Consider the following 22,867-nt stretch of genomic DNA (forward strand, 5'->3'; position numbering starts at 1 on the left):
TTTCAACAAGGCAGTTTTCATCAAGTTTGTGAAATGTAATTTTATTAATAGAAGGGCATGTCTTACCAGACACACTATCCCCAAATAAATAAAATCCCAGCATCATTGAAAGCACACAAACACACAGTTTTACAGGGTACAATACAAAGTCAATTTTGATGATGTTCTTACTTGCATTTACTAAAAATCTGAGAAAGACTATAATCAATCTCTAAATAATTATCTTGCATAAACAGAAAAGTAGAGCACAATTATTTCATAGGTTTTGGAATGATAATTTGAGAAGATTTGCTTTGAAAAGATAATAAGCTATATCACAAAACAAATCACACCCTCTGTAACATTACAACATGGAATTTTACCTAATCATAAACAAAAGCAAAACTGGCTTAAGAAGGCTATATCCTTTCTCTTCCAATTTCTATTTTTGGCATGAATTATTAACCTTTTCCATTAGTAGGAAAATGTGCTCTGCAAACTCCCGGATGGCACCACGGCCACCATAACATTTGCAAATGTATCCAACAGCCTTCTGGGCAGTGGAACAGGCATCAGCAGGAGAGCCACTCAGGCCCACTCTCTTCAAGCACTCTTCATCAGACACTTCATTTCCTATCAAGAAAAATAAATACAGGGCGAGCATTTAATGAGACAAAGAATATTCTAGCTAAATAATGCAAATAGTAACCAATAAGTAACTCTGGCAACTTCAGTAAGACCTAAGGACACTGCATATAAGAATACTAAAGATTAGATGGAACAACAATATTTTAAAGTATAATTGCGACCTAGGGTTTTGCCCAAGCAATCAAAAATAAACTCTTATCAGCTGGAGAAGAAGAATGGAGTATACTTCCTGTTGGCCATGCATGTTACAATTGTTAGAAACTCTGTATATAAATTACAAATTATTTAAACTTTTTACTAAGGAACATTTCAAACATATGCAATAACCCCAATTTCATACTGAAGGATCAATGTTTTAGATCATTTATCAATATTTTTCTCTATTGCCTGCCCCCTATTTTTTTTGGAAGGAGGAAGACAATATATTTTACCTAAAAATTCTTTAGCATTTACCTCTAACAGATGAATATACTTTCTTAAAGTGACAGAATATCATCAAACTCACAAAATCAACAATTCCTTATCATTTAATAACCTAGTATGTGTTCAATTTTCCCTAATTGTCTCAAAATTCTTTTAATAGATGACTTATTGAATCAGGAGCCAAATAGTTTCATATTATATTTTGTTGATATATATCTTAAATTTCTTATAATCTATAATAGTTCTCTCTGATTTGTATGCCACTTATTTACTAAAAAATTATCACTTTTAAAGTGCTAAATACTAAGTCACACTGACATAATTTTACCCTTTCCCTTCCTTCTCCCCTTTTCTGGGATAGGATGAATTCCAGAAGCTCCCACTACCTTATATTCACCATTCTGAACAAAACTATCACTGTATTTTAGACCAAATACTACTAATAAAATGTTGGTTAAAAAAAGCTTGTTTAAAATTTGTTGTACATTTATCCACTGAAAATTTTTTTATAATTAAATATATTAAAATTTGAATTTTCACTGAAAGATGATGAAAATTAAAGTCAGTATTTCTTCACATAATCTAGCCTTTAAGATTTATTTACAAAATTTTACTGATAAACATTGATATTTTTAAGAAATTTATTTTTATACATTTATGTGCCCTATATAAAACACTATTCTTTTGATTTTGATTTATTTATTTATTTTTTTTGAGACAGAGACAGAGTTTCATCCTGTTACTGAGGCTAGAGTGCCATGGTGCCAGCCTAGCTCACAGCAACCTCAAATTCTTGAGTTCAAGCAATCCTCCTGCCTCCATCTCCCACATAGCTGGGACTAGAGGCATGTGCCACCATGCCCAGCTAATTTTTTTTTTCTATGTATTTTTAGTTGGCCAAATAATTTCTTTCTATTTTTAGTAGAGACGGGGTCTCGCTCTTGCTCAGGTTGGTTTCGAACTCCTTACCTTGAGCAATCCTCCCACCTCGGCCTCCCAGAGTGCTAGGATTATAGGTGTGAGCCACTGCGCCCGGGCTCTTTTGATTTTTAAAATAAACTTTGGAGACTACTCGCTATTTTCTTAATTTTCTTTTTTTTTTTGAGACAGAGTCTCACTCTGTTGCCAGGGCTGGAGTGCCGTGGCGTCAGCCTAGCTCACAGCAACCTCAAACTCCTGGGCTCAAGCAATCCTTCTGCCTCAGCCTCCCCAGTAGCTGAGACTAGAGGCATGTGCCACCATGCCCAGCTAATTTTTTCTATATATTTTTAGTTGGCCAATTAATTTCTATTTTTTTAGTAGAGATGGGGTCTCTCTGTTGCTCAGGTTGGTTTTGAACTCCTGACCTTGAGTGATCCTCCCTCCCCAGCCTTCCAGAGAGCTAGGATTACAGGCATGAGCCACTGAGCCTGGCCTATTTTCTTAATTTTCTAACCTCTACTACTTTTTTTTCTGAGACAGGGTCTTGCTGTTGCGCAGGCTAGAGTGCAGTGGTGTCACCATAGCTCACTGTTGGACTCAAGCAATCATCAGCCTCCCAAATAACTGCGACTAGAGGCGCGCATCAACACACCTGGCTAATTTTTCTACTTTTTGTAGAGATGTGTCTCACTATGTTGCTTGGGCTGTCTCAAACACCTGGCTTCAAGTGATCCTCCCACTCTGCCCTCCCAAAGTGCTAGGATTATAGGCATGAACCACTGTGCCTGGCTAAACCCCTACTTTTTATAGAATTTTTCAAATGTTATATAAGTAATGTGTATTCTTAGTCAAAACTTTTTTTAAAAAAAATACAAACAAAATCATCTTAGTTATCACTATTTGTGGATAATATTTTGGCATATATAATTCTAGAGCTTTACCTATATAAATGATACATTTATTACTATTACTATATATAGGCACTATGTTAAGCATTTTATATTGGCTCTGTTTTTCTTTCCAATGGCCTGACAAAGTTTGGTTTGTGTTTATATTATAAATAGAAAACTAAGGTGTTAGAGATGCTTACTTAACATCCTACAGATAATAAGTATAGCTGGAATTTGTTATATGTTCCATTAAAATTGTTTTCTTCTTACAAAAATTGGATCTTGGGCAGGCACAGTGACTCACACCTGTAATCCCAGCACTCTGGGAGACTGAGGTGGGAGGACTGCTGGAGCTCAGGAGTTCGAGACCAGCCTGCCCAGGAGCAAGATACTGTTTCTACAAGAAACAAAAAATTAGCTGGATGCAGTGGCACCTGTCTGTGGTCCCAGCTATTTGGGAGGGTGAGGGCTGAGACAGGAGGATCACTTGAGCCCAGGAGTTTGAGGTTGTAGTCAGCTACGATGACACTACTGCACTCTAGTCAGGGCAACAGAGAGAGACTCCATCTCATTCATTCATTCATAAATAAATAAATAGGATCGTTCTTTAACAAACATTCTGTAGTATTTTTCTCCATTGAATCTTCACGTGTGGTTCAAAGGTTAGTCCTAAAGTCCTCAGATCATATGCTCCCAAAATATCCCTGCGATGCTTCTTTGGGGTTTCATATTACCCTTGTAAATAGTTCTTTCGTACATGTATTAGTTATTATGTATCTTAATAACTTGTCATTATTAATATTTAAAATGTTGACAGCATCAGACTACCAGTTTCATGCCTACCTATCATAGGGACCTGATAAATATATTTGTATAACATTAAAATGAAAAACTTATTGTTACATCTGACCATGTCAGTAAATACAGATTACAGTATTCCATTTTATGGATACTCTATTTTTTGCAGGACATTTAGGTGAGTTCTTTTTTCCTCCACTATTGGCACATTTATCCAGTTTCTTTCCTGGAGTTGGAATTTGGAGGTAAAAAGTATGTATGTTTTAATAATAGCAAAAAATGTTAAGAGTGTAATTCCTATATGGTAGAAACTCTGCTAAGTGCTTTACTCAAATTATTTTATTAAGCTCTACAAGAGGCCTATGACAGTAGGTACTCTTGGCAGCCCTGGTTTATGAATGAGGAAACCAGGCTGACCTTATCAAAACTGGCTAGTTATTGGTGAGGTCTGATTCCATAGCTTGTGCCAGTAATCTACATTTGATACATATTATCAAACTAACCTCCAGAAAGGCTGTTCCAATTTAATACTATGATCAGCAGTGTAAGAGAGTTCCTATTTCACTACAGTCATGCCAATTTGGGGAATTTTCTTTCTTACTTGTATACCTAGTTTTCTTTAAATAAATAAAAGCCTAGTCCATTTTACTATGGCTGAATAAAGAGATACCAACCAAGATATGCCACTTCTTTCCAGCACAGGCCCATTTCTTTTCTCCATTCATCTACGAATGCGAGCTTGTCTGACACGTTGACTTCCGTTTTGCAATCCAGTTTTAAGGAAGAGAGTGTCTGCTTTGAACAGGCCCTTTCTGAGATTAGCCTCACCTTAAAAAAAGAGGGGGGGGAAAAGAGAAAAATTAGAGAGTGAAGAAAACAGAAATCTTTCACAACAAAATAAAACCCTGTAGATAATCCAAGTCACAAATGAGTACTCCTTTGACCTTCTGAAGGTCCAAGTAAGAAAAATCAACTGTTATTTTAAAATGGTAACACTTTAAAATGAAGCTCGTTTCATTTCTAATAGTCCAATAGAAATGAAACCAATGTTTTCTACAATAGAAAGAAATTCTATCTACAGGGAAAATATATAATATATATTGTCTAACACTAATCTAAGATTTTCCTATAATTCAATTTACACAGAAGAAAGTCTATAACCTCTCTTTGTGCTGCCTAGTAACATATATTTAAGATTTCTAGTGAATTATAATTATATTAGCCTTCATTAAAAAATACACTGAAACATTATTTCGAATTTGTAACAACCCACAAGATGTTTCCCTTTTTATAAAGGCCAACCACTATGGTCTAGGATATTTTTCTTGTTGCAAGGTCCTATGAAAAAAACCAGATAGCTTTTATTTAAAAGTAATATGTTTATACTTATTGAATAAATAGGAAATATTATTTGATGATTGATAAATTCCTAATTCTACTTAGCTAAATGTAAACAGTAAAATAATTTTCTAGGCAAGTGAAAGTCAAATTTCAGAGTTTAATAGTTAATGCTAAAAATTTAAATCTCTTAATTCCTTGCATGTTGTTTGACCCTGAATCAAAATGTTATAAAATATTGCTATATTCAGGGAGCACATACCTCAATACCACTTTTCTTTAATAAACTTATCCCAATAGCATCTTTTACATCATAAGATATAATTTCTTTTTGGTCTCCTGATACATAAATGTGGCCATTGGTGAGACATCCATCAATATTGCAAACCAAAAGTTTTATCTCCTTAAGCTTCTCTTTGCCAAAATAGCCATATCTAAAAGAAACCAAAATAGACCTTTGAGTACAAGTGCAATACTAATCACTCTCTTTTAACTGGTGGACACTAGTGAATTGAATAACTCACCCTCCATTCAATTATTTGAACATCACTCTTCAAATTTACTTCATATATACACTTCAATTTATAGTGCAAGAACTATAAAAAGCATGGTCTAACCAGATTATGTGTTTTTCAGATTCTTGAATAAAGAATGTAAAGACATATTTTACATGTATGTCTTCCTCATATGCGCAAACGAATTTACAAAGATCGTAAGATGTTTGGAGCATCAGAAATCAGTAGTGAGAAGTATGGTTAAACACATCTACTAAAAATAATGTTAGGCTCTAGTGCAAAGGCTATACAAGTCTTTTTTTTTTTTTTTTACCTTAACACTCTTTGCTCTGCAATAGGCCAGTCAATATCCACATCTATGTCCACACTATGCTCAGCTCGCATTTCGTAGTATGCCATTTTCCCACCCTAAAGATAGAGCAAATATCATGAGTACTGTTTTTAACATTCACTCAAATGTATCAGAAGTTTTATTGTTATCCAGAACAATTAATTCACTTCTACATTACTGAGGAAAAGGAATAACCTAGTAAACTCAATGACATACAAGTAATTTTTTTTAGAAGAAAAAGCTCACATAAAACAAATAATCTTACCATTTTTCAAATTCTGTCTATTCAGTTCAAGTTCCCTATTTAGAAAAAAATTTCTATTTTAAGATTGAAAGAAGCAGAAATAATGTCCATCCTCCTGTATTCTGATGACAAAGGATTTTCTGGAAATCCCTTAATTTTATATCCCCTTTTTTCTGGAAGTCTCTCCTATCATCACCTGAGAAAACAGCATAAAGGGTTTTGGAACTTTTGTTCCAATTTGTAACTAACAGGCAAGACAGGTGAGGAAAAATAACTGTAGCACCTGTTGTACAGAATTGTGTTGGATCTCTGAGCTACAGATGAGAACAGACAATAGTTGTCCGAGTCACATGTGGGCAAATGCAGGGACAGTATCCTGATTCTGTGGCATGCAGGCAAGAGAAGGGGCCTTTCCTCTGATAGTAATTATCTGACCAACCAGATCAATTACTGGAAAATTTCATTTTTCAGAATTGTCTCTTCACAGATCTTGTTACAATGAGAAACATCATTTTTCTCCACACTTTAGCAAAGGGTTAGACCATAGTCCTCCTTAGAAAGGATCTTGGGAAGGATAGTAACTATATGTGTCAAACCTAATCTTCTTGAACACTCAAATTTAACTTAACAGCCAGTCTATGGTCTGCCTCTACACCAACCAGAAGATTGGAAAAAATGATTTTTCCTCTTTTTCTCAGAGTGTGAATCACATTAGAATTTTTACTGCGCAATGTAGAGGTTTTTCTCTTTTTTAATGCTATTTTTTGAGTAATATGAGGACCTGAATCCAAATCTCGATGGTACCATTTGCTAGCTATTTCTGCTAGTCAATTACTTCATTTTTCAGAGCTGCAGTTTTCTCCTCTGTAAAACTAGGAGAGAAATGTTCACCTCACACAGTTGCTATGCAGATTACACTGCATCGTACTATGTAGAGTATTTCATATAACCCATGGTACATATTAAGTGTTGAATAATAGCTATAACTAATATTAAGAAATATATGATGCAATCATGTAGCCTGTAAAAATGAGAGAGAGATATATAACCCCTTATTTTAAAAAGAGAGCAATGAGAGTCAGAACAGATAAAATGATACAGTTAAGGTCACATAGAAATAGAATTAGAACTAGAATCTGGTTTTCCTGGCACTCAGGCTGGTGCTCTTTCATCTCTATTACATTGGGTTTTTTTGTTCCTCTCTTTAAAAGAATGGAAGTTGTTTAACCATACAGCCATGATCTAACTATAACAGAAACATGGATTACAATTTTGAATGGAATAATATGAACACCAGGATATGTGTAGGCATGCAGTACTTGATTCATTTTTTATCATTATAACAGAATTTCTTGTACATTTACTGACAAGATTCCAAAGATCATTTTGGGGTAAACCCACGGGATAAATGCCTCAGATAATAACCTTGTCAGCTACTGCCTTTCCCCTAGGGGTTGATATTTCCTTTACAAATTATGACATACTTCTTCCCTAAAACTCAAACTATATATACAAAAGGGTTTAGAAGGGTTTTGCAAAATAAAAAGTACAAACCTGTAAGTAACCCATCTCTATCAAATGTCTTTTAGCAAAATAAAATGATCCATTTTCATATAATTCTCCATCCCAGTCTTGTCGACGAGGCCGTTTGGCTGGATTCAAATTCAGAGGCTCAGTCACTTCACGAACTAAAAGCAAAAATTACAGTTAATCTACATGGCTTTGAATACAGAAAAGTGTTCATTTAGTAACCTTAAAAAAAAAGCAAATAAAAATGAACTCAGAAGGTAGAGTATTTGTAGATCTAGATAAATAACTACAAGGACTTTTTAAAAGGATGAAAATCTCTAATAAGTCTTATGATCTTTGCTTTCTAATAGTTAACAATAGAAAAAGTATCTTATAAATAAATGTGGGATAATTAAGGTTTTATATTTTTATACAAGGACAATGCTTTGGAAGAACATCAAGGCAACTTTAAAGTAGCTTCAAAAGAACTGAGCTTCTCATAAAATACCCATATTCAATATTCGAGCCCTTTAATCTATTTTTCATTTTTGTATCCAGAGAAATACTGCCTGTGTGTTATTTATCTATTGTGGTTGAAAAATCACTTTCATGAAATTATTGTAGAAAACTAAAGATTTCCCCATTCAATTATTGAAGCTTTTATACTGATGAAAAGATTTATATATTATATATTTTTACCAGTAGTTAAAAAATAACATATATTATGTTAAACATAATAACAAAGTATACTTATTATCTTAGTTGATAATGAAGGCTCAGCATTCAATTAATAATTATAAGATAATGTTATAAATAAAGACTGTGGTGTTGGTATATAGAGATTCCTTTGCATTTTTGCTAAATTTTCCCCAAATGCGTGTGTGTAGTTGTGTATGAGTACACATACATGTATGTATGTGTTTTTAATAGCTGATGAGTCTTCAGAATCTTTCTTCGCTTTTGGCTGTCACTTCTATGTATTAAAGCTTCTAAGAATAACCCCTAATTCCTTCCCTAACTAAACCATCCTCTGTTCACCTCCACCCCAGTGTTTGAAATAATTGAGGAAAAACCTGCAATAAATGTACAGTGAATAGCTACAGGTAGCATGGCTTTATAGGCACTGGATACACAGCAGCAAACTCTCTCTGCTCCCATGGAGTGCGCAATCTAGTGGTGGAGATAGGCAATAAACAAACAAACTAGATAATTCAAGTGGTATTTTGAAGAAAAGGAGAGAGAGGGACAAGTCTTTCCTGGGATTAATGGCTACTTTCTCCCTGGAGATATTTGCTGAGTAAGAGGAGAAGGTGTGAGAAAGATCAAGCTTGGCATAATCATGGGAAAACTGGGTAACCACACGCAGAAGATTGAAACTGGATCCCTACCTCTTACCTCTCAAGAAAATCAACTCACGATGCATAACAGAATTAAACCTAAGGCATGAAACTTTAAGAATTCTGGAAGAAAATGTTAGGAAAACTCTTATAGACATTGGCCTACAAGCAAAGAATTTATGAAGAAGATCCCCAAAGCAATCACAGTAGCAACAAAAATAAATAAATGGGACCTGATCAAATTAAAAAGTTTCTGCACAGCCAAGGAAACTATCATTACAGAAAATATTCGCATGCTATGCATCTAATAAAGGGCTACTGGCATGAATCTATATAGAACTTAAGAAAGTTAACAAGAAAAAGTCAAACAACCCCATCAAAAAATGAGCAAAGGACATGAACAGAAACTTTTCAAAAGAAGACAGAATAATGGCCAGCAAACCTATAATAAGGGCTCAACATCTCTAAATTAGGGAAATGCAAATCAAAACCACAATGAGATATCACCTACTCCAGTGAGGATGGCCTTTATAAAAAAGTCCCCAAACAACAAATGCTGCTGTGGATGTGGAGAGATTGGAACACTCTTACACTGCTGGTGGGAATGCAAATTAGTACAACCCCTGTGGAAAGTAATTTGAAGATATCTCAAAGAGTTAAAAATTGAAATATCATTTGATCCAGCAATCCCACTACTAGGCATCTATCCCAAGGAAAAAAAGACATTCTATAATAAAGACATCTGCACTCAGATGTTTATGGCAGCACAAATGACAATTGCAAAGATGTGGAAACAACCCAAGTGCCCATCAATACATGAGTGGATTAATAAAATATGGTATATGTATATCATGGAATACTACTCAACTACAGAAAATAATGGTGAACTGGCACCTCTTATATTATCCTGGATAGAGCTTGAGCTCACCCTTCGAAGTGAGGTATCGCAAGAACGGAAAAACAAGCACCACGTGTACTCACCATCAAATTGGTACTAACTGATCAACACTAAGGTGCTCACATGGTAGTAATATTCACTGGATGCCGGCCAGTTGGCGGTGGGTAAACTCACAACTAATGGATGCGAAGCACACTGTATGGGGAAAGGGCACCCTTGTAGCCCTGGTTTGGGTGAGGCTAAGGCATTATATGTAACCAAAATGTTTGTACCCCCATATTCTGAAAAAAAAAAAAAAAAAAAAAAAACTTGGCATATTCAGGGGGATTCTGCTGGGGTAAGAAGAAACCAGAAGAGTTTGTAATGGCCCTGTGGATTTGAGTCACAGATTGTCATCTGTAGGAACTCCACAGAGCTAGTTCTTCCCAACTAATGCTTCCCCTTATAGGACTTTTGCTGAGTGTGCTGTGGTATGGGAAGCTGGGAATGGGCTGGAAGGCAAGGAGACAGCATTACAGTATTGTGATGCTTAGACCTCAAAGTCCTGTTAGCAAGAGTAGGAGAAAAAGGTGGGTGTCAGAAATATGCACAAGACATATCTCCTGATAAGACATGTGCACTAAGAGATGAACTGAAATTAAAGTTTCAACCTAGCCCAACTCCTAATTGGATCAAAGTGACTACTAGCCCCTTATCCTATCTGTCTGATAGAAGAAAGAGTGTGCGCTCTCTGGAGGAAAATATGTACTCTAGTCAGGCATACAATAAAATATGAGATACATGAAGAAGCAGAAATATGTGACTCACAATCAAGAGAAAAGCAGTCATACTAACAGAGCTACAAATGACACAGATGTTGAAATATGCAATCAAGGACTTTCAAATAACTATCATAAATATGTTAAAGAAATTAGGGGAAAAGATTTTTAAAAATGGATAAAAAGATGGAGAATTTCAACAGAAAATTGGAATCCCTAAAAAAAGAACTCAGATATACATTCTAAAATGGAAAAAAAAAAAAACAACAGTGTCTGAAATAATTCACTGGGTAAGATTTACAGCATATAGGACATGTCAGAAGAAATGATCAATGAACTCAAATGTAAGTCAGTAGAACTTACTCAAAATGAAGCACAAATAAATAAGAAACACAGAACCAATGTGAGAGACATGTGGACACCATAAAATTGTTTACAATCTATGTAAATTGGAGTTCCAGAAAGAAAGTAGAGAGAAAATGTGGCAAAAAATTTTTGAAGAGATAATGGCTGAGAATTTTTGAAAGCTGACAACAGATACCAACCTATAGGTACAGATATAAGAAGCTCAGAGAATTCCAAGTAGGATAAATACAAAGAAAACCATAGCCATACAAATCAGAGTCAAACTGTAGAAAACTAAAGATAAAGAGGAAAAATCTTAAAAGCAGCCTGAGGAAAAAAGACACATTATATTTGGAGACAATAGTCAGAAGGATGGCTGATTTATTTTAAGAAAAATTGAATGGCAGAAAACAATGGAATGGCATTTTTTTTTTTTAATACCATCCTATGATGGAATCAGACTATATTTACGGACTTATAACCTACTTTTTTGTTTGTGTTTTTTTTATTTTTTAGTATATACCCATCCCTTCCTCCCCCCTCCCACCCTCCTGACACCCAATAAATGTTACTCCTATATGTCCACTTAGGTGTTGATCCGTTAATACCAATTTGCTGGTGAGTACATGTGGTGCTGGTTTTTCCATTCTTGAGATACTTCACTTAGTAAAATGGGTTCCAGCTGTATCCAGGAATATACAAGAGGTGCTATATCCCCATTGTTTCTTAAAGCTGAGTAGTACTCCATGGTACACATATACCACATTTTATTAATCCACTCATGAATTGATGGGCACTTGGGTTGTTTCTACAGCTTTGCAATTGTGAATTGTACTGCTATAAACATTCGAGTGCATGTGTCTTTTTCATAAAGTGACTTTTGATCTTTTGGGTAGATGCCCAGTAGTGGAATTGCTGGATCAAATGGTAGATCTACTTGTATCGCTTTGAAATATCTCCATATTGCTTTCCACAGAGGTTGAACTAGATCTTCAAACGAATAACATCTTAAAAATGCAGTCTTCAAATGCTCAAAGGAAAAATAAGGCCAATCAAAATTTTATACTCACTGAAAATACCCTTGAAAAATAAAGGCAAATTATAGATATTTTAGACAAAAGCTGAGAGAATTTTTCACCAACTGTTGCATACTATAAGATGGAAGCACATATATTTGGTAAAAAAATGATGGATAATAAGAAAGTACAAATATGCAGGTGAAGATAAATAATTATCTTAAAATAAGTTTTAAAAGACTACTGTTTAAAATAAATATAACAACAATGTATTATGGGATTATAATATACAGAGAAGTAGATTGTTTCAGTAATAATACAAAAGGCAGGAGATAAATAGAATCATACTAGTGGGAGGCTATTAATTATTTGTGAAGTTGTAAAACGCTAATTCAAGGTAGACTATAACAAGTTAAGTGTGCAAAGTGTAATCTCTAGAGCAGTGCTGCCCATTAGAAATATAGTTTGAGACATACATGTAACTTTAAATTTTCTAGTGGCTACACTTTTAAAAAGAGGAAACAAGTGAAATAGATTTTAATAATGCATTTTATTTAGCCCAATGTATCCAAAATATTATCATTTCAATGTGCAAAAAATATAAAAAATATTAATGAGATATTACACATACTTCTTCCATACTAAATCTTAGAAATCTAATATATATCTTACACTTAAGGCATATATCTCAGTTTGGACTAGCCACATTTCAAGTGTGAACAGTGCTAGTAGCTATCATATTAGTGCAGTTCTAATGTGAGGACTAAAAAAGAATTCGAAATGTTATAGAAAAATAACATGAAATAATTTTGAAAGTATTGACTAATCCACTAGTACTTTAGCAGTAATGACTGTATAAACAAGAAGCATAAGAATAGAATCCTAAGAAATACCAGAATGGTATATAGACTCATTGTCCATCAATAGCATGCTGTTTCACAGTGGTTGTAAGGGAATATTATCACTTGAAAAGACAAAGCTACTGTCCCTAACATTCACTCTCAATGTTAAAAAATATTTCTTCAATCATTTCTAATTTTCATTAAAAATACTTATGGATCTGTTATTTGTGGATTTGTCATCTATTTAATCTACCTATTTCTTGAACTTATCTAACTTCAATTATACCACATATAAAGCTCAATATACAGGTTAGCTTTGGGTTTCCTTGATTTGCTTCAAAAACTTATTTCTTAGGATTAAAAAGATCCTTTCTAGATCTTATTTCTGGGATTTGGGGAATAAGTTCAAAATTTTATACATATAGCTTATCATAGAACCCAGCATAGAAAAAAACAATAAATGTGTATTGAATGAAATCAATAAATAAATGCATTCGTTGATATATTTTATTGCTTTTGATAACATTTACATTTTGAGATTGAAAAATCATTATTTTCAGTCTGTCTTCATCCTCTTGATCATCTATTAAGATGACTGAGGAGCCTCATTGCTCTTTTTTGTACTTTCTCCAGTTACATTGCATTTTCCTTAGTATCTCCTTTAAGTCACACATATGTTAGAGACAATTAGGCCAGCTTTTCTATATTCAACAAATGTCAGTACAACTGAAAGAAATCACAGTTTCTCCCCAAGTACATTACATTTACCTATTTGTTAGTGATTCTATTCTTTATTGCATATTTTGCTAGCTTACCTGGCTAGAAATCAGTCTACTACTAAACCCTATGGAACCTTCTTCTTATATACAGAGTTACAAATTTGGGGAAGCAATTCTGAAATTTCTTCATGAGGTCCTTCATAACTCTTTGGTGGATGCTTTCTATTCCCACATATGTGGATTTGTATGGAGTTTATCAAACAAGTCTAGAACAAATAAAAGTATTTGATCTAGAAAAATGACATGTCTGCCTTAAAGGCAAATAGAAATATAAGATTAGATAGCATGCCTCTTTGTAAAGAGCAAAGAATTAATTTGGTCTAGTTGTCTTGCTTCAGTTACAAGATTTAGAACTGATTATAAATGTCATTACCCACTACAGTTATGAATCAAATATTCTCTTTTACTGCTCCCTTTTTACTCTCCACTCCTTAAGAACATTTGCATACAAAAAAATTGATTATCTCTGTAAGAAGGCTGTCCAGTAAAAAAAAAAAAAAAGAAAGAAAAAAATTGATAATAAAATGAGCTAAATTAAAGACTGACAACAGATTACCTCCTTTCTGAATTTCGCTCCATCGAAACTGATGGCGTCTCACAACCGAGAAAACAGAATCATATCCTTCTTCTCGAATCATTTCTGCAACTTTTTGAAGGTCGGTAGGATGTAAACATGGAGAAGTAGCTTGAATATTTCCTACAATGTCAACCTCTTCAGAAGATAAAAGAAAACAAAAAGGACATCAAAATAAAGTTCCTTGTAAGTAACACTAAGATTTTGAATTCAAATGTTAAAACAGGTCTTGTGAGATGATAAGGAAGGTAGAAATTATATGAAATTCTGAATAAACTATCAAACTCATACCATTGTGATAATTAAGAAATTCTATGATGGCATCTAGTGAGGTAGAGCTGTCTTTTGAAACTTCAGAACTTCTTCGATGAACTTGCGCACCAAATTGTTTGGCCACATTCTCAATTTCATCATGGTCTGTTGAAACCCACACACTGTTCAGATAGTAAAAAAAAAAAAAAATTAAACAGCTCAATAAAAGAAATCATTAATTATAAAGTGGAGCTCTGTAACACTAAAATACAGCTTACGTAATGTTAGGATAGTTTTTGTACCATCAAAATAATGTTCAGATCCAAAGTAATATAAAATGTAAAGAAATTATAAAGTAGTTTATATGTAAATTATATCAGTGTCTGAATAAAAAATGTAGTCCTTCCTAGATATATTTACATCTAAAACATATTTTATGAATTATACATTATTATTTACATAAATATTATTTAGGTAGCCCCAGATATAGTTTTATAAAATTGGAAAAAAAATAGTACGTGGCATTTTTTAGGATTACTGATATATTAAGCAAAACAGCACTAAAAGTCAAATCTAAAGGAAATTAAAGAAGATACTGCTTCTTATTCCACATCCAAATCCAATATACTGTATAAAGTATTTGAAAATACTTGCTAAGAAAAAAATGGACTTCACTTAGCCAAGCCATAAAGGTGAAACAGTTTTAAGTTTAAGAGAGAAAAATGTTCACATCTGGGCTCAAAACAAACATGTAATCCAACCCTTTTTATTTTTTTAAACAACAAATAATGGGTTTATAGATATTTGAACACAGAATCAACTGGAGTATAGCCATTGATAACAGGCATGGAGAATATGACTTCATTGATTCAGGAGAATTTAATACTTTATTAACCACAGATTACATAATTATCTATTTAGATTTTGTAAGATGACAACTAAGGACAAAATGCTATCTTGGGGAGGTGTACTAGTTCTCCACTGGAGTTTTCTTTCCAGAACCTTCACAAATTCCCATTGCTAGAAATAGAAGATATGAATATTACTCTAGCCACAATATTTGAACAGTGATATTATGCAAAGGTATTTTAATGACTTCATAGTCTTTGACACACACACACTTTTTCTTTTATCCCATTCATTCAACACCTACTGAAGGAAAGAGAATTGCATGTTTCATATGTCTTTGCTGAACTGTCAAAAATGAAAATGTGAGAAACTAAAGAAAATTTTCTAACATCTCTGGATTTCATTTATTCATTTTATTTATTCCCTTTAATATTTATAGAAGGATTTAAATTAAGTGATAAAGTCAATAATAAAAAAAAAATTTTTCAAAGGAAGCCTGGTAAACAAGACGAGCCACTGGCTGAGTCAGGAGTCTCTGGCTATCTGCTCCTGTCACTCTGTGCAAGGGATGACACAGGAGTCCCCATTCTCCTCCCTCTTGAAATCTCAAATAGTTTTGGGGTGGATCTTTCCCTGGAGAAATATTACAGTCAAAGGTATGTAACAAAGTAACATACCAGTGAAAACCCAGTGCATTTTTAAAATAGAGAAGGTAAAGGAAGGATGATAAGGTACTAATTAGAACACGGTAAAAAGCGAACAGTAAAAGCCAAAGACATGGGTCTTTCTACATCTAATTTATGTCATTAATTGAAGTAAATTACTGAAGCCATTTACTTTACTGTCCTGATTTTTACTCCAATGAAAATTCAATACCAGAGGGTTCAGCGATCTTTACGAAATATTTGAAAGGTAAGTAAAAAAATGATAGTTTTGGACAAAGTTTGTTTGCATGTTTTTCTTCTTTCCTCACTTTTTTTTTTTTTCATTTATTCCTTCATGAAATGCTTGCTAGGTGCCTATTCTATCCCAGGCACAATTCTGGACACTGGGGATGTAACAATGTCCACAGTATAGTCCATTTTCTTGAGAAATTCTTAGCCTATCCATAGAGACTGAGGCCAACATAGTACTGTAACTCCCTTTAAACTCCATTAGAGAAAGAGAGGTGAGGAACCAATTAAATAACAACATACTCTTGACGATGCTTTACTTTTTACAAAGTACTTTTGCAGTGCCTGCTACATACCATGTACTTAATATATATTAATATTAAATAAATGAAACAGTATGTGGTTAAGAGCATGGGCTCTGAAGGGGCAGAGGTTCAAATCCCGGCTCCATCCCATGCTAGCTATATAACCCTGGGAAAAATCTACAATCTCCCTATGCCTTAATTCTCAGTAAAATGGAGGTGGTGATAATAGTGGGTATCTCATATGACTGTTATGAAGATTAAATATAAACCACTTACCACAGAATAAACATTTAATAAATGTTAGCGATTTAAAATACTGGGCATCTACCCGAAAGATCAAAAGTCACTTTATGAAAAAGACACCTGCACTCGAATGTTTATAGCAGCACAATTCATAATTGCAAGGCTGTGGAAACAGCCCAAGTGCCCATCAATTCATGAGTGGATGAATAAAATGTGGTATATGTATACCATGGAGTACTACTCAGCTTTAAGAAACAATGGTGATAGAGCACCTCTTGTATTTTCCTGGATAGAGCTGGAACCCATTCTACTAAGTGAAGTATCTCAAGAATGGAAAAACCAGCACCACATGTACTCACCAGCAAATTGGTATTAATGGATCAACACCTAAGTGGACATATAGGAGTAATATTTATCGGGTGTCGGGAGGGTGGGAGGAAGGAGGTGGGGATGGGTATATACAACCACAAGTAAGATGTGTAATGTTTGGGGGATGGACATGCTTGAAGCTCTTACTTGAGGGGGGAGGGGGGCATGGGCAATATAAGTAACCTTAACACTTGTACCCCCATAATACGCTAAAATAAAAAAATAAATAAAATAAAATACTAAAATATGAATGGTAATAAGCATCTCTCTCTCATTTAATCTTCACACTAAATCTGTTGGAAGGAAAACTGAAATTCTACTTTCAGATCTTCTAAGGCCCAAATGTTTAATTTGTATGTACTAAGTAAGGCAATGGCCCTATGAATACAAAAATATGAAAATAATATCCCATATGTACACTTACAATACAATGATCACCTATTAAAGGGACTGAGTAGATAAGTTTACTTTGGTTTAGGGGAATCAGGTGAGGATAAGCCAAAGAGAAAGAATAAACAAGTACACAAACAGGCCTAACAAAATTTAAAATCAAGTAGAATAAATGTCAAAGTCTAATGCCAATGGCATTAGCCTTGAATGAAGTTATATTACATTTAACAGGATGAACAGGAATATCAACCATGGTGCCTATGACAATTATTTTTAATCATAAATTTCCATTTTAGGAGTAATAACACTTCATAGGCTTTCCATTAATCATAAATCTGTATCTTAGAACTAAAACACAGTTATTTTTCACAAGTATGTTAGGCAACATTTAAAAATCAATTTGTTCTGAGGTGTATTTACACAGCACTGAACCACACCTGAAAATTATGCTCTTATAATTATAAAGTCAACTCTAGTAATAACTCTTTATTAAATGAAAAAAAAAATCATGTCAGCATTTTTCCTTGACTGCTAACTATATCCTAGTTAGTATGCAAAGTTTAGCAACCTCAAAAAGTGTTGTTAGCTTTGATTCTGAGCAGGGCAGAGAAATATGCCTCAATTAAGTCAAATCATGGCTTTGAACAAAATAATCTCCAAGGTATCTTCTAGTCCTGAAAAACACAAAGCAGGCAGCTACAATTTTCTTCAAATTGTCTCCTAAGGTAAATATTTTTTGAAGGAAGAAAAAGAGGGTGGGAGGCAGGAAGGGTACTCCAAAGTCTTCCTGTAGCTTCACAGTAAGTCAATTAAATTCAAATCAACACATTTTAACTGGGGATCTAATATATAAAGCACACCAAGATGAATAAGATAGAACCTGCTCATATAAGCAGCTTTTCACCTAGTATGGCAGGGGTCACCCCGGGCCAAATCCAGCCCACTCCTCAGCCTGTTTTTATGTTTTATTGCACTACAGCCACACTCATTTATGTACTGTCATGGCCATTTTCACAACATACAACAGCAGAGCTGCAGAGCTGCAACAGAGACCATCTGGCTTGCAAAGCCTAAAATATTTACTATCTAGCCCTTTAGAGAAAATGGGGCCGACCACTGAAATAGAGACTAACGGCATATTTCCATTAACTCTTCAAAGAAAGCTAGCATTAGAAAGAATTATGGAGATCATTACAACTTTCCTATTATATAAGAAAGGAAACTGTGGCCCATGACAGAGACGAACACAGTAAAAACCTCTAAAACAAGGGGAAAATGTCAACAGATCACATACTATGTGCTAGGCACTATTCTAAGGGCTGCACATACATTATCTCACTTAATTCCCTTGGCAAGCCTAGGAGGTAGACCTTTAGGTACATTTTGCAAATGAGGAGACTGAGGCACACAGAGATTAAATGATTTATCCAAGGTTGCACTTAACACACAGTGAAGCTTGAGTTTGAGCCATACAGTCTGACTCCAAGGTCTATAATCTTACCTCCTGGCATGGTACACACACTAAATGAAGGTACAAACATCATTGCCATATATGGGAAACAAAAGCACAATTACTTTTCAATGAGGGGATCAGCAAAGGGTTCATGGAGGAAGTAGTGTTGGTCCCTTCTATTACCTTTCGAGTTAAGTCCTGGAAAGGATGCCAGATAGCAAGCAGCAATGAGAACTGAACGGAATAAATCCACACTATTACGTGATATCGTAAGTTAGGACAGGCATAGTTAGAAATATGCTCATTTTGCTAGTTAAAGGAAAGAATGGTTTTATTTTTTCTATCATTATTATTGATATAGTATAGTGAGAGATACCATAGGTAGCTTGAAGAAGTATAAAACACTATCCCTATAGTAATGAGCTTATACTCCAGATGTATTAAATAAAACTAACTGCTACAAAAGAGTTGATACTTGGATCATTTATTTTTTAAAGGAATTTCGTACAAATGCATTTTAAGAAATGGAAACAGGAAAATCATTGCTTAATATATACATATATTTTCCAATCATTTCATAGCAAAATCCCCAATGTTTGCTGTTATGGATATTTGTTGGGTTTTGACTCCCAGAATCTATTGCCCCTCAACTTTTGGTAATTGTACTCCAGTTTTCCTCTTGATGACCTGTCACGTGTTTCAGTGGGGCTCCATCGCTGGCTCCAAGAGTGGAAGATGTGGCCAAACTGTACCAATACAAGCACTGTGTTCAAGGATGAGCAGGGGACCCAATGAGGCACCAGGAGATTTTTGTTAAAGCTTTGAGGAGAGCAGCTCCTTCTGACTACACTTAAACCTGGAAGGATATGAGCGCTGTCAAGGATAAACAAAGCCCATCCTAGTCAAAATGGGAAGGACAAGCTGGACCCTGTAACTACTGCAACAGGGAAGAGTCCAGCATGAACTGAACTCAAATTCCCTGCAAACAAAAGGCTGGGCACTTTAAAGGCTGAGGTGTGCTAAGGGAAAGGCATTAAGTGGTGGTGTTAACGAGGGTTAGTCCTTGTGACCAGGCCGCCTGAATTTGTCAATTGGTGCTGATCTAGAGGAGAAACGAACTTCTATTTTTATGAGAGAAGGCAATGGTGCAAGTTGCAGCAAGGTGCCCTCCGAAGTTGGCCCTTAGACTTCCCACGAGGTCTGGGAAGGAAAGTGAGTTATTTTCTAGAGTTTTGCATTTCTCTGAGAAGGGGCTCTCAGGTCCATGAGGAAACACCTTGGGGTGGTAGATTTTTACCTCAAAGAGCAGAGAAAGTTTTTAGAACCGCAAGCTTTCTACAGTAACTGCTCTAGAAGGGGGTTCAGGGGCCTATCTGCCTATCACCAGGTTTTTCCTAGAACAATCAGGAAATTCTCCTGGCAGCATTGGGCCTTCTCAGGTAGGCATTTTAAGGGGAACTGGGACCAACCATTCCAGAGACACAGCCTCAAGCTGCCTAGAAGCCATGCTAGGGTTTGGTCAAGTCTCTTGGTGCAAAGGTTTGGATGGAGTCCTTAAGTGCCAAGAGTTCTGCTGTCCTAAGTATAACCACTTTGACACCATAAAGGGAGCACCTATCCTGACCTAAAAAACTGAGGATTCTGATAACAGAGTGCACAATCCTCTTACCCTGCTTTAATTTTCTTTAAAACATTTATCGCCACCTGATACAACATATATTAACTTGTTTGTATATTGACTGTCTCTCCTTATTAAAATGCAAGCCCCGTGCAACTAAGGACTGATCCTACTGCTACTGGCATGACACCTGGGGTTCAGTGCATAGAATGGTAACTGTCACATAGTGGGTAGTCAGTAAGTATTCGCTGAATGGATAATTTTTTGTTCTTGGATCTGACTGTATCTGAAACAAGCCTTTCCCTTTTTTGTTAAGCCAGTTTGAAAGGCATTTCCTGACATACAGTACCCCAAAGTTGTAAATGATAGTTTTGTTCTCATCTACTGTAAATATGACTTTGATCTCTAGTTCATTTCACAAAAATGGGATTTTACTTTATTTCTGTGGCCTAGATGCACCTACTTCTTGCAGTCCCTCTTTTCAGTTTGTACCCTTTCTAAGAAGGTAAAAATGTCCAAAAGTTTATGAGCTTCACAAGGACAACCATGTCCATACCATTTATCTCAGTATTCCTTTGGATGTGTATAGCAGAAATTAGGGCTCGGTAAATGTCTACTGAATTGACGAAATCCCCAAGTCCTTCCCTATCTCTCTTTTGCACACTTTCTATGACATTAGTGTTACCTTCTGAGTGCCAGCTCATATTTGTCTTGCTCCACCCAAGACTTCCTTTTAAGTTGAAACATTAAGAAAATTGGTAAATTTATACTTTTTTGCTATCTCCTTTTTAAACAAGATTGGTTAAATGAAAATCATTTACCCATATGTTCATATGGGTAATTAATTATGAGTAGTTAATATGCTTCAAAAACAGCCATCTCATTAAAAAACAAAACACCAAAGGTTGAAATAAATTAATTTTCACAGTGACAACAAATTTAAGTGTAATTAGACTGAAGCTACTATGTGTAAATTATTTCTTGGCACCGAATATGATCTCCCCTTCTTTATAAATGACATCAGCTTGTAACTCCTGACCAATTTGGCAATGTCTCTAAATGATGCACGATTAAAACGGTCCTTGGGGAAGAGGAGGTTCTAAAGGTGTAATAAAACCATTTACAAGTATATCATAAAACAGCCAGTGGTATACCTTCCCACTGCCTCTCACGTACAAACGTAAGGAGCTTTCTAGATTGTGCTGACTCACAGGCAGACAGCTAGACTTTTTTTTTTTTTTCAAAGGTTAGGAAAGGATCTCCAAGCTGTGCTTGTCAGCTCCGACACCAGACTCCATTCAAGAACCTGATGCCTCCCTAATCGATCAGCTCCAAGCAGTTATCAGAGGCTGAGCAACAGGGGAGCCCCAACGGCCCCAGTTTAAAGGAGTTCACATATTACCACAGACGCTGCGCTGGGGTGGCCTACCTTTACCTTTCCCCCTGAGGTCAACCTGGGAGGAAGGGACAGCTGGGAAGGGGTAATCTCCCCTTTCCATGGACAGCACCCGTTTTCACGGACAGCATTCTCAAGGGCGGGGATAGGAACTGTCCCAGGTCATAACCATTAGCAGTTACGGAACAAGGAAGGAGCGGGAGCTCTTCCTCCTTGGGCTCTTGGCCCGGTCCCAGATACACGCCGGGTCCTGCACGCCCCTTGCAGGAGCGGTCGCCCCCTTGCAGGAGCGATGGCCCGGGACACCCAGCCCCTCCGGCAAGCGGGCTTCCTCTCCCGACCCCCGCCCAGGCCGCGCCGCCCACTCTCGCACATGCGCACCTCTGGAAGACCCCCGAGTCCAGGGCCGCACGCAGGACCCAGCCAATGAGCGGGACCCCCGCCAGGTGCTTAATGTTCTTCAGGGGGATGCCTTTGCTGCCGCCCCGGGCCAGAATCAGGGCCGCCAGGTGCGGGGGCTTCTCCACGCCTCGGCCCTGGCCGCCGCGGGAGTTGCGCTGCAGCTTGGGCGGCCGGCCACGGGACGGCCGCCCCCGCGGGTTGGAGACGGAGGTGGCGGCCCCCTTCTCCACCGAGTCCATCTTCCTCCCACGCCTTCTCCCCAGCTTCTCCACATCCGGGAGCTCGTCCCTCGCCACCTCAGCTCGGCGCCGCCCGGTCCCCGCCCGACCGCTCGCGCGGGCTGCTGCTCTGCGCCCCGCCCCTCGCCCCGCCCCCTCGCGCGGCACGCTGGGAATTGTAGTCCTGGGCCGCCCCGCCGGGCTCACGAAGGCCAAGCGGGCTCTGATGGAGGAAGCCCAGACCTAAGCCAAGAAGAGGGAGCCCAGAGATGTTGAAGGGACGTGAGGTTTCTGGGGTGCTCGATAGTGTCTGGAGGTTTCCAAAATAAGCAAA

The 22,867-nt window shown here is 36.4% G+C and overlaps 1 protein-coding gene across 1 annotated transcript; it reads right to left on the reverse strand.

Annotated features, from left to right (window-relative positions):
• Positions 1–25: 25 nt before the first annotated feature.
• On the reverse strand, positions 26–22,671 carry CMAS (cytidine monophosphate N-acetylneuraminic acid synthetase). Its single transcript, XM_012785492.2, has 8 exons — positions 22,295–22,671; positions 14,437–14,579; positions 14,128–14,283; positions 7,642–7,775; positions 5,826–5,920; positions 5,260–5,431; positions 4,334–4,487; positions 26–612 (listed from the first exon to the last, which is right to left on the reverse strand). The coding sequence occupies exons 1-8, from the start codon at positions 22,552–22,554 to the stop codon at positions 422–424; spliced, it is 1,305 nt and encodes a 434-aa protein (XP_012640946.1). The 5' UTR covers positions 22,555–22,671; the 3' UTR covers positions 26–421.
• Positions 22,672–22,867: the final 196 nt, after the last annotated feature.

This window comes from Microcebus murinus, chromosome 10, assembly GCF_040939455.1.
Source record: "Microcebus murinus isolate Inina chromosome 10, M.murinus_Inina_mat1.0, whole genome shotgun sequence".
NCBI lineage: Eukaryota > Metazoa > Chordata > Mammalia > Primates > Cheirogaleidae > Microcebus > Microcebus murinus.

What these genes read in the sequence shown, in the direction of transcription:
- CMAS (XM_012785492.2), bottom strand. Translation starts at nt 22,554, where the DNA reads ATGGACTCGGTGGAGAAGGGGGCCGCCACCTCCGTCTCCAACCCGCGG. An exon ending in TAGAGATGGGTTACTTACAG is followed by an intron (nt 5,921 to 7,641) that starts GTTTGTACTTTT and finishes CTCTATCTTTAG; the next exon opens with GGTGGGAAAATGGCATACTA. An exon ending in GCAGAGCAAAGAGTGTTAAG is followed by an intron (nt 5,432 to 5,825) that starts GTAAAAAAAAAA and finishes GGTTTCTTTTAG; the next exon opens with ATATGGCTATTTTGGCAAAG.